Source organism: Moschus berezovskii, chromosome 8 (assembly GCF_049115385.1).
Source record: "Moschus berezovskii isolate FMDL1 chromosome 8, NW_MosBer_1.0, whole genome shotgun sequence".
NCBI classification, from domain to species: Eukaryota; Metazoa; Chordata; class Mammalia; order Artiodactyla; family Moschidae; genus Moschus; species Moschus berezovskii.
In genome coordinates this window covers 37,387,546-37,405,541 of record NC_142467.1, presented here as the reverse complement: position 1 = coordinate 37,405,541, position 17,996 = coordinate 37,387,546, and the positions used below count along the sequence as shown (strand labels likewise).

Below are 17,996 nucleotides of genomic sequence, written 5' to 3'. Positions count from 1 at the left end.
GTAAAAAAGATTAAAGAGATAAGATAGGAATCTGGGTGAAGAAGGGAATGGCAACCCACTCCAGTATTTTTACCTGGAGAATCCCAGGGATGGAGGAACCTGGTGGGCTGCCATCTATAGGGTCGCACAGAGTCAGACATGACTGAAGCGACTTAGCAGCACCAGGAATCTGGGAGAGATAAGATGTCAGGTAGAATAAGGATAGGAAAATCATAGAAGTGTGAAATGAAACTATTTCTTTTGTTTAGGGCCTTGGGAACATGAAGGGAATGATGAGGGAGAGAAACCTAGATTAAATTCAAATTACAGATAGCCTTACAGGCCATACTAAGGAGTTTGGACTATCTGTGAAGAGAATGGACCTCTTTAAGGTTTGTGAAGATTAACGTCATTAAGCAGAACTTTTAGAAATATGCTGGCCAGAAACTTCATCTAATCAGGGTGTATGAGATAAACTAACAGCTATGTTTTATATAGTCCTTGGGCCATGGAGTAGGGCTTCCCAGGTGGTGCAGTGGTAAAGAATCCACCTGCCAATGCAGGAAACACAGCTGAGCAACTAAGCATGCATGCATGCCATGGAGTAATGATGCTATATTCATATGTCATTCTTAGCCAGAGGACTCGCTGATGGCAAGGATTACAGCTTAGTTGTTTCGCCCTCTCTCGACCTCCAAGGACCTAGTTGCTGGAAAAATGTTGAATGTAATTTCAGAAGAGTTGCAGGCCTAAGCCATGCCTGGGAATGGTGGGCGAGTGATGGATGCAGAATACTTAGGGGTGTCATGCATAGAAGTAGGGAGAAGGCAATGGCACCCCACTCCAGTACTCTTGCCTCTAAAATCCAATGGACAGAGGAGCCTGGTAGGCTCCAGTTCATGGGGTCGCTAAGAGTCGGACACAACTGAGTGTCTTCACTTTCACTTTCATGTATTGGAGAAGGAAATGGCAACCCACTCCAGTGTTCTTGCCTGGAGAATCCCAGGGACAGGGGAGCCTGGTGGGCTGCCATCTGTGGGTCGTACAGTGTTGGACACAACTGAAGCAACTTAGCAGCAGCAGCAGCAGCAGCAACAGCATAGAAATAAGCAGCATGATTAAATTTGAAAGTTTTTTCTCTTCCACTATGCTCTATTCCACTAGGTACATAAACTCAGGGAGTGGGATTCTGCCCAAGGACTGAGTATTCTATTCATACTTTTGGGCACAGAGCAAACCTTAAAAAAAAACTTGGTGCCTATCAAAAGGCAATATTTAAAAACTATTTTTTTCTATAGTGCTTATTCCAAATATAGAGAAGTAAAATATATTTTACATGCTTCCAGGTTACCTTTCCATTTACATCAGTCTACACCCCTGCCAAGAGTGTATAGCTCTGTTCTTCATCCACATTTTGTGGTACTGGAAATTACCAGTTTATTTTTTCCCAATATTATAGGCTAAAAATGAAATACTATTATTTTACTTTGCATTTCACTGACCACTAATGTGGTTGAGAATCTTTCTTTATACCTAGTGCCTATGAATTGTTCATTCATTTTTTCAGCCCAGTTAAAAATGTGGGTCTCTTTCAATAATTAATGAGAATTAATTACATATCATTGATATTAGCCTTTGATTAATTTATTTAGGTAATATTTTATTCAAATGCAGTATTTTGCCTTTCAAAACTAAAGAAGTATATTCAGTTCAGTTCAGTTCAGTCGCTCAGTCGTGTCCGACTCTCTGCGACCCCATGAATCACAGCACGCCAGGCCTCCCTATCCATCACCAACTCCCGGAGTTCACTCAAACTCATGTCCACAGAGTCGGTGATGCCATCCAGCCATCACACTCTCGGTCGTCCCCTTCTCCTCCCGCCCCCAACCCTTCCCAGCATCAGAGTCTTTTCCACTGAGTCAACTCGTCGCATGAGGTGGCCAAAGTATTGCTGTTTCAGCTTTAGCATCAGTCCTTCCAATGAACACCCAGGATCGATCTCCCTTAGAATGGACTGGTTGGATCTCCTTGCGGTACAAGGGACTCTCAAGAGTCTTCTCCAACACCACAGTTCAAAAGCATCAATTCTTCGGTGATCAGCTTTCTTCACAGTCCAACTCTCACATCCATACATGACCATGGGAAAAACCATAGCCTTGACTAGATGGACCTTGGTTGGCAAAGTAATGTCTCTGCTTTTTAATATATTATCAAGGTTGGTCATAACTTTCCTTCCAAGGAGCAAGCGTCTTTTAATTTCATGGCTGCAATCAGCATCTGCAGTGATTTTGGAGCCCCAAAAAATAAAGTCTGACACTGTTTCCACTGTTTCCCCATCTATTTCCCATGAAGTGATGGGACCAGATGCCATGATCTTTGTTTTCTGAATGTTGAGCTTCAAGCCAACCTTTTCACTCTCCTCTTTCACTTTCATCAAGAGGCTTTTGAGTTCCTCTTCACTTTCTGCCATAAGGATAGTGTCATCTGCATATCTGAGATTATTGATATTTCTCCCAGCAATCTTGATTCCAGCTTGTGCTTCTTCCAGCCCAGCGTTCCTCATGATGTACTCTGCCTATAAGTTAAATAAGCAAGGTGACAATATACAGCCTTGACGCACTCCTTTTCCTATTTGGAACCACAGTTCTAAAAATGATACACTCATAATTTTTTTCTCCTTTATGCCTTCTATATTTTATGTTGTGCTTTGACAAAGCGTCGTCCACACTAAGATTATGAAGGTGTTCTCTTATATTTCTTTCTTGGGTGGTATTTATATTCATGCTTAAATCTGGATCTTCAAGACATCTCAAATTTATTATTGTGTGTTAGGTGAGGTATAGATCTAATTTCAGAAAACCCTTTTCCCCAAATGAATTTGCAGCCAGTGAACTCTCCTACCTTCCTGTGGTCAAAACCAGCCCTGTGGAACCAGGTCTCAGATTCAAGTGTTTAACAAGGAGTGATAAAGGAACATTCACTGCATTGTCTCAATACCTCTCTCTCTGAGTTGTAGTAAGAGATGAAACAATCTTGTTCTCATTTAATCCATTTAATTTAGAATCTGTCTGTGAGATTTCTTAGATGTTAGTTTCCATGTTACCTAATTTAGTGCTCTTTGCATAAAAGTGATTAAAAATATTTATTGACAAAAAAGAGACTAGAAAAAGGAAAGTAAAGTATATCAACACTAATTATGCATTCAAAATTAATCCAGTAGAGTAATATACACTCTGCTGCTGCTGCTGCTAAGTTGCTCCAGTTGTGTCCGACCCTGTGCAGCCCCATAGACGGCAGCCAACCAGGCTCACCTGTCCGTGGGATTCTCCAGGCAAGAAAACTGAAGTGGGTTACCATTTCCTTCTCCAAATATGCACTCTATTCAACTATATTTAAGTGGAATAGGAATCATGGGAGAGGAACCAGGTGAAATCTTAGTTTTTTCACCACCATGACAAAATGTTTAGGAGTTTTAAAGAAAATATATGCAAAGTATTCAGGCCAGTGCCTGCACATAGTAGGCCCTCATTACTTGTAACCAGAAAATAGTTCTTTCTATTATTTGGGGCATTCAGGAGGGGCAGATATCTTATCATGAAATCAAGTTTTAATAAGGAGGTATTTTCATGTATAAGAGCCTAAATACTCCAATAAATTTGAATTTTAAAGCTTTCAAATTGTTAATATGACAGACAACTAAAAAAAATAATTACTGAAGGCCATTATTCACTGACATTGCTCTCTTCCTAAAACTAGACATAAGAATCTTACAAAAAATAATGGACATTAATGGGTGCTATTCAAACGATATGTCTTCTCAATCATAGCCTGTTTCTATTACATTCTTAATTAGGACAAAATCAGGGAACCAAACTAATTTTTTTAAGATGCTATGGCTTTAAGTATCATGTTAGAATAAATCAAGAGAATAAATTTGAAGTGGCTGAAATAACCACCTTTGACTTGGTGGGCATTTAAGCCTTTTGGACTTGGGGAAATCACTGATGCGGCACTTTCAGGGGATTTGATTTTATAGGCTTCTCAGCCTGAGAGTTTTTAAAAATACAAAAAGTGATGTGGCCTTAGAGATAAGACAGATGTCAGGCTGTCACTGTGAAGCTGCTTGGCTTTTAAATGGCCTGTTCCCAACTTTGAATCCATAATCTAGTGATAGAAAAGCTTCGGATTTGTTGGCAAAGATGAAAGATGCTCAGAAGCTATTTCCTTAAAATAGGAATTGATAGATAAATAGGCTAGGGAAGTCAAGATTCTGACCTAAAGGGAAGTGGAGAATTGAATTGAGATAATTATCTGTTAAATTGAGGCAAAATTAAAGTTCACCTTTAAAAGAGTCAGATCATTAATGCCAATGTGTAGATTCTCATTTACTTGCATGATAAAGAGTAAAAAGATGTTACTAAAATTGTCTAGATTTATTTAAAATATTATAATTTGCATGCAGAGAATTCTCAAGGACTTGAAAAATTAGGGAGAAAAAGTGCCCCCGAATATGATTATTTAAAAAGAAACCCTGTGTTTCTTAGTTAGAATAAGAAACTTATATTTGCCTCTGGTATTGTGGTGAGAGGAACATGAAAGAAAAAGACACTAATAAGGATCATCTCCAATTAAATATCTTTCTAATAAATAGAGGCAGGCTGTAATTGAAGAATATTCTAGATTAGAACAAAATCAGAGACTAAACAAATATATGAAATGCTATGACTTTAAATAGCCTAAAGCCAAATAAATCAACACAGAGAAGCATCATCTCAGGGAACTAACACAAATCTATTTATGATCAAGAAGAAAATTCCTACCTTAAACTTTTCAAAGATAATTGCTAAATAATGGCTAATTACTGCTCTCAGAGAGGGAACTGTATGTTCTAATGGAAGCTTAATTCTGTAATTAGTATCTGGGTCACTATCACTGCCTTCACCAGGCCTGACTCTGACAAGTGATAGTCTGTCAGCCCACCGAAGGGCAGTGTTAGGAAGTAATCATAGTCCTACTTAGGAAATACGGTAGGGTTAGCAGAGAATCTTTACTCCCTCAAAGAGTACCCAGTGAAGGGTCTTCTGTCTCAGCAGCTTAGAAGAATGTGGAGTGAAGCTGGAGAGAGGGAAGGAAGGAGTGGACTAAGTAGTAATAACTCATCAAGCTAAGTCAGTCTTCTCTTTAGAAGCATGAAGCTTCTAAAGTGCCTTATTTTCAAATCAGATTTAAATCATCTAAGTAAGTAGAGAAACACAGACATGAAGTCAAGTAATTAAAAAAAATGTGATCTGGATTTCATTGTCCATTTGTTTTAGGACAAATTATAAGGAAGGAAGAAACAACAGTTGAAAAGTGGTCTCATGTGTCACCTCACATTAAGAGAGCAGATACAGTCTTTGAAAGTGATGTTCTCTTATATCAGTCTGAGCTATAAGGTACAATATGGTATATACTATACAAGTACTTTATAGTTTGTACTGTAAAGCGAAAACAATGCATGTATCATGATCTTAACAAATTACAGAGACTTGGGACTGCGTCACATTACATTGTTCTCATGCATAGCTGTATAGTTATTCTTGGATTCCTTAATTAGTCTACTCTCTGGAATATTTATATAAATTCCTTTATAACCAAAATGTTCCAAAATACAACTTCCTGATTTTTTGTTTCTTTCTCCATAGTTAAATATATAAATACATTGTTCATTTAATCATTTACTCACAAATGTACTGAGTGCCTGTTTGGAATCCAGTGGGATGCTAAGTGTAGTGACAGGGCAGGAAAGGGCTAGGGTAAGCACAGTCTGTGGACTCACGCAGATACAAGTTAACAATGAGACAGGTGTCACAAAAACAACCACAGGGATGAACAAGAAATTACAAACTGAAGCAACTGTTATAAAGGAAAACCACTTGATTCAATGGAAACATGAGAAAATGTCTCAGCACAAGAATTTGTTTATAAACTGAGTAAATAGGCATCTATTAGTGTCGAGCACAAGGGAAATTCTCTGGTTTGTATGGAGGAAATTGTACCAAAGATTAGAATTCATTGCAAGCAAGAGAGGCACAGGGTAGAAACAGATTCCCCTACCTCTGCACCAAATAAAAAACTTTACATTGTGTGCATTAAGTCGGCAGAGACGGCAAAGTAAAACATCACCTGAAAGAATGTATTAAGTTGGCAGAGACGGCAAAGTAAAAAATCACCCGAAAGAAGAAAATATGAGCAATATGTTCAAAGGTATTTCCTTTCATCCTGTAGTCACGTTGCTTTTTAAAGGATCGGAATTCAGTACAGATTGGGTATTTTTTATAACTTTTTATTTTGTATTGGGGTATAGCTGATTAACAATGTTGTGATAGTTTCAGGTGAACAGGGAAGGGACTCAGTCATATATATACATGTATCTAATCTTCCCCAAACCGCCTCCCATCCAGGCTGCCACATAAGATTGAGCAAAGTTCCAGGCTTTACAGTAGGACCGTATTGGTTATCCATTTTAAATAGAGCAGTGCGTACAGGCTGGGTTTTGCTTTTTGTTGTTTTTTATTCTCAATGCAGGTGGATTAAAACTTTCAAATGCACATGAGAGTGATATACATGCTTATTTTCAGATGCTTTCCAGTTTTGTTAAGGGTTTTCATGGTCCATCTTTGTTCTGTTCCAGGGGATTATGTGGTCATGACTGTCTATTTTGACCTGAGCAGAAGAATGGGCTACTTCACCATCCAAACCTACATCCCCTGCACACTCATTGTTGTCCTATCCTGGGTGTCTTTCTGGATCAATAAGGATGCTGTTCCAGCCAGAACTTCTTTAGGTGAGAGACAATTTCTTGTGTTGTAGTATCCCAAGGTACGTACTGAACAGCACTAATCTTTATTGCCCCTTCTAAGTTGATTTGCTTTTAATTCAGTTAGTAATTACACAGAAGAGCCATTTATTTAAAACTAGCATATTAAAACAGTATTTAAAGCTTCTTAGTTCTGTTTTGCTAAATTCTCTCCTTGCTTTGAAAGTGTTAGTTGCTCAGTGGTGTCCAACTCGTTGTAACCCCATGGACTATAACCTGCCAGGCTCCTCTGTTCATGGGTTTCTCCAGGCAAGAATACTGGAGTGGTTTGCTATCCCCTTCTCCAAGGGATCTTCCCAACTAGACCTGGATAGAATCCAGGATAGAATCCAGGTCTAGTAATCTTTTAAATAAAGTAACTGGGGATAAAAATTTTTTAGAAAACTTCTTTTCTGGAAATTTTTTGTTTGTTTTGGTCTCTGGGCAGTTGTATACCCATTAGAATTGATCATAGTTATCCTTTCCCAATACTGTGTTCAGTGATGCCAGTTGGGTAGCCTGAAATCAACCAATGTGCAAATATTAACACCATGGAAACAGATAAACACAAAAAATCAGGGGCACATTTTTCCTAGGGAATCAATTGTTACACATGTACTAGGACACCACTGGCTACTGATTAATTTCAACACGCATAATTATGATGACATTTGAAGACATACATATACATAACTGGTTCTGTACAGAAGAAGAGCTGTTGAAAAGATTGTTTTGGAGAAGATATGATTACCTATGAAGGATTATTTGGAGTTCGCTCAATCTCTTGTCTGGTGATACCTGTCTTAGAGTTTTACATCATTTTCCTCACATAAGGAAGAGGATTCAAAGATTATTACAAAGCCACAGACTCACAGGAACCCTGGAGGCTAGGTCCATGAATAGAATTCTCACTCTACATAATATTTGCTAAAGACTTAACTAAAACTATTGAAAAATGAATTATAAGGCTGCTATCCTCTTTCATCATCTATGTGACAACTAGAAGCACATTTCCTGTCCACTCTTTTGCTAGAGGCAGTATCATGCAATAGTTAAGAGCTTGGATTTTGAAGTCCAACAAATGGATTTCAACCCTCATACACGGCATGGCCTTAGATACATCCTTTAGTCTCTACAAACCACATTTTATTCACATGTGAAATATCATTTCCTGTACCTGACTGTTGGGGTTTGTATCAGGTTAAATCAGGTCCTCCATGCAAAGAGCACAAAACATAGTAGGGCCTCAGAAATACTTGCAATTATAGTCATTTTCTAACAAAGTGATCTGTACCAGGTTATTAAAACTGAGAGCAGCAATGATTACTGGGCAAAAAAGACATCATTTGCATATTTGTTCTTCTCCAAACCAAATTTAGTCTCCCATCTGTTTCAAAATAAGGTTATTTTGATTTTTTCTGTTATAGGCGGTACTTTATGTTACAGGCTGTATTTAACAATTGTAATATCTTGTCTAATGCTACATGCTAAGACAAACCCAAAATATGTTGCTACTTTTTAGGACGATTACTTGTCATAATGAGTAGAATGTACCACATTACTCGCTTTCTGTGTCTGTCACATCAGGATATCTGTCAATATCGTCTTCACTCCCAGTACAGTACCTGGTCCACGGCAGGTACCTCTATGATTACTCCAGTAATGCATGTGCTTATGAGTGGATGGAACAAGCACACTGATGCATTCAATCCACCCACCCCAAAAATATCTTAAGGGAGAGATTTCAAATCAGTCTCCTCTCTTGAAGTCTAGATTCCTGCTGGTTAAAAACCCTCTTAAGGCTTTAGTACTAGCTCACTCCCACCACTTGATCAATGAGTGCTCACCAGCCACAGTGGGAGAAGCAAGCAAGGTGAGTAGGCTGAGGAAGGAGGGACAGAACAAATGGCAGGTAGGTGCTCCTCTTACTCATAGATCATTTACTGTAAGCCAGGCATCCTCAGTGTGGTCCTCAGGCTTTTCCTACTTTTTAGAATAACTGCATGTAGAAGTTGTAATGAAAACAAAGGTTAGTATCACATTTTTAGAGCTAAGGAAGCAGAGGCACCATAAGGTTAAATGGCACTCACAAGGTCACTGCCAGCAGATAGCAGATGTGTGCCTTGGCTGATGAGGCCTAGATTGGCTCTGGGTGTGAGGCCCGGTTGAAGGGCCACTTGTGGGAGAAGGTGGGGCGGTGAGTTGAGCCAATTTCTCAGCTTTAGCTTTGCAGTTTCAGGTCTCTAGATCACTGCTTCTTAAGTTTAACTGTGTATTTAAAACAGTAGAGGGCCTTCAAAAGTACAGCTGCCTTTGCCCAACCCCAGGATATGCTTATTTAATTTCTTGAGAGCACACAGTGGGGTGGGGGGGTAGAATTTAGGATAAAAAAAAAAAAATTCCTCAGGTGATCCTAAGGCGTGATCAGGTTTAGGAACACTGACCTAGATCATTTTCCAGTGTTTGCAATCAAGAGTTGAACCAGATGACAATAAATGCCTGTGAACTTAAAGTTTATTGCCACAAAAAACAGAGAGCCACGTTGTTCGATGAGTGACATAAATATATCCACATGGCTAAGAGAGAGACTGCTTTCTAAGTGCAGATCACAACATTCGAGGTCATTTTGAAGTTATAACACTTGAGTATCATTTAGTACACAGGTGGTAGCTGGTGAGGTTTAATCATGGTATAAGGATGATGGATTAAACAGAAACTACCTCTTGGCATTTTTCACCCAAGTTATGAGGTAAGCAACATGCCTGAAGAGCTTACTTCATGCCAAGACTGCGGAACTGATAAAAGCTTATGGATATTTTTCATCTGTCTCAAGTAAGAGAAATCTAGTTTCTTTGCTTAGCAAAACTGGACTTAAAAACCACATGGAACAAACCAAACACATTAAGCTATTTTGTTGTTGGCTGGTAAATCAGTTAGAATTACTACTTGTCTGTTCTTCACTGTTCTCTGTGGCTCCAAGCAGACCTGAAAATATCTTGAAGGAACTTTTCAAGATTCTTCTTTTACATGCCTGTGATGAACTTACTTCCATGTAGCCTAATAATATCAGACATGCCAAATTTTCTTAAGTGAACTTATCCATGATATCTGCTATGAATACTGATATTTTCACTTCTCATAGGTCATTTTTGGTTTGAGGCCTGAGTGAAGTGAAGACCAAAAGTGCCAATTAATTTTTGAAATTACCAGCTGTGATTAGGTATAATCAAGAACTTCTGTGTGAATTAATACATAGACAATCTAAGTGAAGCTTTTTTACTTTGAGAAGCAGATCTTTCTTCTCTAAAGTAAATGATAATAACACCTTACATTTATTGAGACCTTACTAGGAATTGTCACTCTATGTTCATGATTTAATGTAATCTTCATGAGCGCCTTATGCAGTCACTACCATCCCCAGTTTGTACTTGAGAAGCTAGGCCACTCTTATGTTTCCATCATGACAACATGGAAGATTCACAGATCCATGTCATATCCCAAATTAGGGATTTGGGATAGCTAAATCCCTAATAGCTCCTAAGAATGTGGTACTTCATCCTGCACATTCAGTTCAGTTCAGTTCAGCTGCTCAGTCATGTCTGACTCTTTGCAACCCCATGGACTGCAGCGTGCCAGGCTTCCCTGTCCATCCCCAACTTGCAGAGCTTGCTCAAACTCATGTCCATCGAGTCAGTGATGCCATCCAACCATCTTATCCTCTGTCATCCCCTTCTCCTCCCACCTTCAATCTTTCCCAGCATCAGAGTCTTTTCCAATGAGTCAGTTCTTCGCATTAGATGTCCAAAGTATTGGAGTTTCAGCTTCGGCATCAGTCCTTCCAATGAATATTCAGGACTGATACGGACCTATTTATAGAGAGGAAATACAACATGTGGTTTAGAACATTGCATTTAAAGTCAGTCTTGCTGGGCTTGTAGGTTATCTCTATCTCTTACTGGTTTATTCTTTCTGTGCTCAGTTTTTGGGGTTTTTTTCACTTGTAAAAAGAAGGATAACAGTGCTTATTACCTCATTTTGAGGGTTTTCTGGGATTATTATACATATACTTGACATAGTACCTGGTCAAACGAAGATCCTCCCAGACCATCAATATGGATTCCTATTTTCATATGTAGGTTGAGTCTCTTTGATCTTTCGTGTATACACTATTCTTCAATCGTTTTATTTATTCAATAGATATTGAGTCCGAGCTCTATACTCCCTATGGGGTTACAGTGGACATCAAGATCCATGTTTTGTCTCTTGTCACGAAGTGTGTAGACTAGACAAAGAGATAGATTACTCCATAATTACTAATGATGGAACATGAGAGAGGCCTCAGTCTTTTTGACTACAGTTTCCTTGTGGAGGGCCTCTATTAAAGGCTACCTCTTTCTGTGAAGTTCTTTTAACTAACATTGATCTTTCCCTTCTCTAGAATTTCATAACACATAATGTATCATAGAAACCTGATACTAAGCTAAGTGTTCTTAGAAACATACACAAACTCTTCAAAAATGTCTCTGAAAGAAAACCTGAGGAATTAGGAAGGGAAATGTCAGTGTCCTTCTTGGCTTAACCTTTCTTCAAGAGTGGCTGGCTCCCCTTAACTATCTTTGGAGCATTCTGTACCCATGTTGTACAGAGAGAAGAAAATCCTATTTCTCTTTTCCTGTACGGTGATACTGTTCTTAATCTCTGTAGCTGCCTTCCCCTGCTCCTCAAGTTTCTTGTTTCTGATTCCTTCTGAGTTTCCCAGCACTGCTCTTCGAGGCAGGGACATTGACTCTCTTCTAGAAGTATCTTGGTCCTAGCAATAGTGAGAATTAACACACAGCATTCAGTTCAGTTCAGTCAGTTCAGTCGCTCAGTCGTGTCCGACTCTCCGCGACCCCATGAATCACAGCACGCCAGGCCTCCCTGTCCATCACCAACTCCCGGAGTTCACTCAAACTCATGTCCATAGAGTCGGTGATGCCATCCAGCCATCTCATTCTCTGTTGTCCCCGACTCCCCCACCCCCAACCTTTCCCAGCATCAGAGTCTTTTCCAGTGAGTCAACTCGTCGCATGAGGTGGCCAAAGTATTGGAGTTTCAGCTTTAGCATCAGTCCTTCCAGTGAACAACCAGGATTGATCTCCTTTAGAATGGACTGGTTGGATCTCCTTGCAGGGCCTTTCAAGAGTCTTCTCCAGCACCACAGTTCAAAAGCATCAATTCTTCGGCGATCAGCTTTCTTCACAGTCCAACTCTCACATCCATACATGACCACGGGAAAAACCATAGCCTTGACTAGACGGACCTTTGTTGGCAAAGTAATGTCTCTGCTTTTTAATATACTCTCTAGGTTGGTCATAACTTTCCTTCCAAGAGTAAGCGTCTTTTAATTTCATGGTGCAATTAGCATCCGCAGTGATTTTGAAGCCCAGAAAAATAAAGTCTGACACTGTTTCCACTGTTTTTCCATCTATTTCCCATGAAGTGATGTGACCAGATGCCATGATCTTCGTTTTCTGAATGTTGAGCTTCAAGCCAACCTTTTCACTCTCCTCTTTCACTTTCATCAAGAGGCTTTTGATTTCCTCTTCACTTTCTGCCATAAGGGTAGTGTCATATGCATATCTGAGGTTATTGATATTTCTCCCAGCAATCTTGATTCCAGCTTGTGCTTCTTCCAGCCCAGCGTTCCTCATGATGTACTCTGCATATAAGTTAAATAAGCAAGGTGACAATATACAACCTTGACGTACACCTTTTCCTACTTGGAACCAGTCTGTTGTTCCATGTACAGTTCTGACTGTTGCTTCCTGACCTGCATACAGGTTTCTCAAGAGGCAGGTCAGGTGCTCTGGTATTCCCATCTCTTTTAGAATTTTCTACAGTTTATTGTGATATACACAGTCAAAGGCTTTGGCATAGTCAATAAAGCAGAAATAGATGTTTTTCTGGAACTCTCTTGCTTTCTCCATGATCCAGTGGATGTTGGCAATTTGATCTCTGGTGTCTCTGCCTTTTTTAAAACCTGCTTGAACATCTGGAAGTTCATGGTTCACATATTGCTGAAGCCTGGCTTGGAGAATTTTGATCATGATTTTACTAGCGTGAACACACAGCATTAGACAAGAGAAACTTCCCTTCTCCCCTGCCTCCAACAAAAATGTTAAATCACAAGGCTATAGATGGTAAAGAGTACAGAAAAGTTGCATCCAGTCATGATAAGAAATGCTGAATTAAAATCATAGCATGATAAGAAATGTTTGGGTCTTCAAAAAGATAGTCAAACATGCAGAAACTAAAACCTAGAATACTGAAGTGAATTGAGTTACTATAACTGAAGCTAGAACCTATTCAAATACTGAATCCATGTTGCCTTTGTTATAAATAACTCAGCTGTAAATACATACAGGTTGTCTTAACTTTGTTGTTAAAAAATTATTACTGAGAACTAGTTTTCTTGGGCACTGTTGTACAATGGGAAAAAGAAGTGTTTTAAATTGGATATTTAACTTCTATGCTCAAATCTTTCTGCTACTTTACTATCTGACACAGAGCTTGTCTTTTGGCTTCCTTTTCCTCAATTATAAAATCAAAATGAAAATATCTGCTGTAAAGATTCAAAGACAGAATGCACATGAAATACTTATCATAGTGCCTGGCAAGAGGACATTTCAGTAAATATTAGTTATATCACTTCTGAGATGCCTATTTTCATCATATAATAGTCTCTAAATAATTTATACATCAGAACATGTCAGTCACACACAAAGTACCTCCTCTATTTAATACTCCTTAAAGGGTTTCTCCTTACACTTTGAATAAAATGCAAACTCCTGGGCAGGCTCTGCATAACTTAACTAGGTAACTTCTATTTATATAGCATCACTGTGACTTGGCCGCCCATCCCAGGTATTCTAAAAATTCAAGAACAGCCTTTTGGACTCTGTGGGAGAGGACGAGGGTGGGATGATTTGGGAGAATGGCATTGAAACATGTATATTATCATATGTGAAACGAATCACCAGTCCAGGTTCAACGCATGATACAGGATGCTTGGGGCTGGTGCACGGGGATGACCCAGAGGGAGAATATGGGGAGGAGGGCGGTGGGAGGGGGGCTCAAGAAGGGGAACACATGTATACCCAGGGCGGATTCATGTCAATGTATGGCAAAACCAACCAATATAATATTGTAAAGTAATTAGCCTCCAATAAAAAGTTTAAAAAAAAGGATGAATACACAAAACATTCTCTCTCACTCACTGTGTCTCACTTTCCCCCAGTTTACTATTTGAATGAAAGTAACAGTAAAATGGAAAAACAGTGGAGACACTGTCAGATTTTATTTTTTTGGGCTCCAAAATCACTGCAGATGCTGATTTGCAGCCATGAAATTAAAAGACGCTTTCTCCTTGGAAGGAAAGTTATGACCAACCTAGAGAGTATATTAAAAAGCAGAGACATTACTTTGCCAACCAAGGTCCGTCTAGTCAAGGCTATGGTTTTTCCCGTGGTCATGTATGGATGTGAGAGTTGGACTATGAAGAAGGCTGATCGCCGAAGAATTGATGCTTTTGAACTGTGGTGCTGGAGAAGACTCTTGAGAGTCCCTTGTACTGCAAGGAGATCCAACCAGTCCATTCTAAAGGAGATCAATCCTGGGTGTTCATTGGAAGGACTGATGCTAAAGCTGAAACTCTAATACTTTGGCCACCTCATGCGACGAGTTGATTCACTGGAAAAGACTCTGATGCTAGGAAAGGTTGGGGGCGGGAGGAGAGGGAACGACAGAGAATGAGATGGCTGAATGGCATCACCGACTCTATGGACATGAGTTTGGGTGAACTCCGGGAGTTGGTGATGGACAGGGAGGCCTGGTGTGCTGTGATTCATGGGGTCGCGGAGAGTCGGACACGACTGAGCGACTGAACTGAACTGAACAGTAAAATGGCTTATGAAAATAATCAAAAACAGATGAGGTTTCCCTTCCTCAGAACCTCCCTTTAATTAATTTAGTCAGTTCAGTCCAGTCACTCAGTTGTGTCCAACTCTTTGCTGCTTTAGTGTTGATAGCCAGAAGGTGGGTTTCTTCTAATTTTTTAAGCTTCACCTTAAATATCACCTCCTCAAACAGGCCTTCCACCTAAGTTCTCACCGCCCCTATCCTTCTGCACGGTTCATACCATAATCTGTCATCATACTTCTCTCTGCTTCCTTGCATCTTGGTGGTGTCTCTCACTGAAATGCATATGGGCATACATAAGGGACATATGGGCAGAGACCTTGTCTATTTTATTTCTCAGCACAAAGTCAGCACATTCTTAGCACATTTCTTAGCACATACGGGAGATGGCACATGGTAGGCAGGCGGTACGTATCTGTGAACAGTGTGAATGAATTCCAGTCTAGCCTCCTTTCCCAGAACTGAGGCCACTCCTCAGAACTCACAAAAGACATTTCGTCTCACCAGTGAGACAGTTATCCAATGTGCTGATGTGGTCACAGGATCTGTTTTATCCTGCCTTCCTCCAGGAATCACCACTGTCCTGACAATGACTACCCTCAGCACCATTGCCCGGAAGTCTCTCCCCAAGGTCTCCTACGTCACAGCGATGGATCTCTTTGTATCTGTTTGCTTCATCTTTGTCTTCTCTGCTTTGGTGGAGTATGGCACTCTGCATTATTTTGTCAGCAACCGGAAACCAAGCAAGGACAAAGACAAAAAGAAGAAAAACCCTGTATGTATCATTTCTCATTGGGCCCTTTGACATTTGTATGCAGAAAGATCACCTGGTTTTGTTTTGGGTTGGCCTTGCTTGGCCTATTTGTGGGCTATCCATACTTTGGGCCCCAAGGTGAAGATAGCATGTGTGAGTTTGGCCAGGCTACCAGGATTCATTATGTTCATCAGTTAATTGGGAGAGACCTGATTTACTGAGGCAGACTATAGTTCTCTTCATTTCACTGGGAGAATAAGCATGACTGGAAACTGCATTCATCTTTTATTTAGTAGCTTTTATTTAGGTTTCACTGATTTTCAGCTCTCTGATTCTTAACTGTAATATTTTAAAATTACTGATGCTTTAAGTCCTTCATCCAGTGCTTTCCAATAGTAAGCCATGAGGTTCTTAAAGTTTCAGAGGTGACCATATTTTTGCAAATCATTTAGAGTGTGTGTGTGTGTACATTGCCAGAGGACTTCTGTTGGTTTTATACTCAAAATATATATTTTGAGCCTCCCTTTGTTACCATGTTCTCATATATAAATGATTATCATTTTATATATATCTTATGAGGCTGCTGTGAGAAATAAATGTAACGGATGTAAAAGACATTAAATAGTACCTGGCATTTAAATTGATGATGATGGCTGATGTTGATTTATATAGTTACCAACCTGGATTGAGTTCAGTGATTTGGAAACAGGTAAGAAGAGTCGGACATGACTGAGTGACTGAACAGAACTGAAGATGACTTCACCTTGCCACCAAACTTTAAACAGAGTTGAAGAAGCACATTTATAAAAGCCTAGAGTAACTGTTTTCTATTATGGATGCTGAAAAGAGCATGTGGCTACCCATTTGCCCACTTAAATCCAGTGTTTGGTTCATAGGAGGGCCGATGAAAGTGAAGGTCCATTTCTTTCCAAAAATGGAGTAAAGGAACTCACCCACCCTCCTGAATTTATAGCCTTTCCATTGTGAAGGCCATGACAGTGGCTAGCTTTCTGACCCATGGACTTTGGGGAGCTGAATTATAACCGCTGATTCTAGCCTGAATCCTGATGCATCTTCAGAAACCCAGGTGAAATTTGACAAATGGCACATGTTTATTTGACTGTAAAACATTATAACAGGTAAAGAAAGATGCATCATTATTCTTGATGATTAATGCAAAAGAAATGCTTATCTTCAATTTTCCAGTCACTACACTTTATGCAGCCCCTTCTTTTTCTGTATGGCCTCTCTTTACCTTTGCATCTTTTCTATCCTTACTTCATTGTCCTTGTTGTGTTCTTTTTGTTTTCCCCCCTTTATTCACTTGCCATTTCATTTTCCCCCCAAAAGATGATTCTGTTGCCATGCAGCATTATTACCTGCCAGTAGTAACAAGGGAGTGAAGACTGACAGTGGACAAAGCCCTTTGGCCCTTTCTATTGCAGAGTAAATTTTGTTGCAGAGATAGAAACACTTGGATTCCTTAGAGCAGAGTCCTGGTCCTGAGGATGGCAGAAAGAGAAAAGATCACAGAGGAGAAAGGGAAATGAAGAAACTGCAAAAATGAAATTATCCAAGAACTATATGCACATTTCCCTTTTAAGCCCCAATCAGATGATTTATCAGAACTAGCTAGAGTCCAAGTTGTGACTGAGAAGCTAAAGCTTCACTTTCCCATTTACTATGTTCCTGGGTTCATTATGTCAAGACTCTCCTAGTTAAGGCCTCCTTAATGATAATCAGAAAATAAAATCAGCATTTCTATACAGGGAAAATAGGCAACAAAGCTTCCTTACAAGTGGGCAGCACTGAATTTTGCAGTTAGATCACTGCAGATTAATTTATCAAAGATTTCACTAGGAATCACCAAAATTTCATTTTCCAACTTTAGGCATATAGTTTATTCCGAGCTCAGAACTGTCCTTCTGTGTTTATAATTTCAGTTCATTTCACTTGCTGTGTTTTCAAAATGTATTTTTAATTTATCTTATTTTGTCTCTCTTTTTTTTTTCCTTTTTCCCTTCTTTTAATTAAAAAAAAAAATGCAATTCTCTTTTCTGTCTACAAACCCAAAGCTTCTTCGGATGTTTTCCTTCAAGGTATAATGTTTTTGGAATGGAAATTCACTGCATGCAACTGCTAGATCTAACTATTAATGCTTACATGGTGTTTTATTTATTTTTTATGAATAGGCATTTAAGCATTCTACTAGAGATAACACATTTAAGATGGAGAAAGTCCTTTAGAGTTTTAGAGTTGATGCAGCAACCCTACATTAATTCAGAGATTTTGACCTAACATGAGACTAAAAATCTCTAAGCTCTATGAGATGTCATTAGTGAAGTGGGCCTCATTAAACATCAAAGCCAAGACTTACCCTCTCTTTGCAGATAAAAATGGAATCCAGTTTCACTGGTTGTACCTACCAAGTTCCATTTATGTCGTAAAATTTAACTCTGTAAGTCC

At 39.3% G+C, this 17,996-nt stretch overlaps 1 protein-coding gene across 4 annotated transcripts in view; it reads left to right on the top strand.

Moving 5' to 3' along the window:
* Window positions 1-17,996, top strand: part of GABRG2 (gamma-aminobutyric acid type A receptor subunit gamma2) — a 131,512-nt gene that overhangs the window by 112,237 nt on the left and 1,279 nt on the right. For 3 of the 4 annotated variants that reach the window (XM_088838349.1, XM_055429613.1, XM_088838348.1), the window contains 3 exons: window positions 6,653-6,805; window positions 15,346-15,551; window positions 17,606-17,629. In XM_088838349.1, coding sequence (XP_088694475.1) covers window positions 6,653-6,805; window positions 15,346-15,551; window positions 17,606-17,629 — 383 coding nt within the window. The remainder of the gene's footprint in view (window positions 1-6,652; window positions 6,806-15,345; window positions 15,552-17,605; window positions 17,630-17,996) is intronic. The other variant, XM_088838350.1, reaches the window with a different exon arrangement.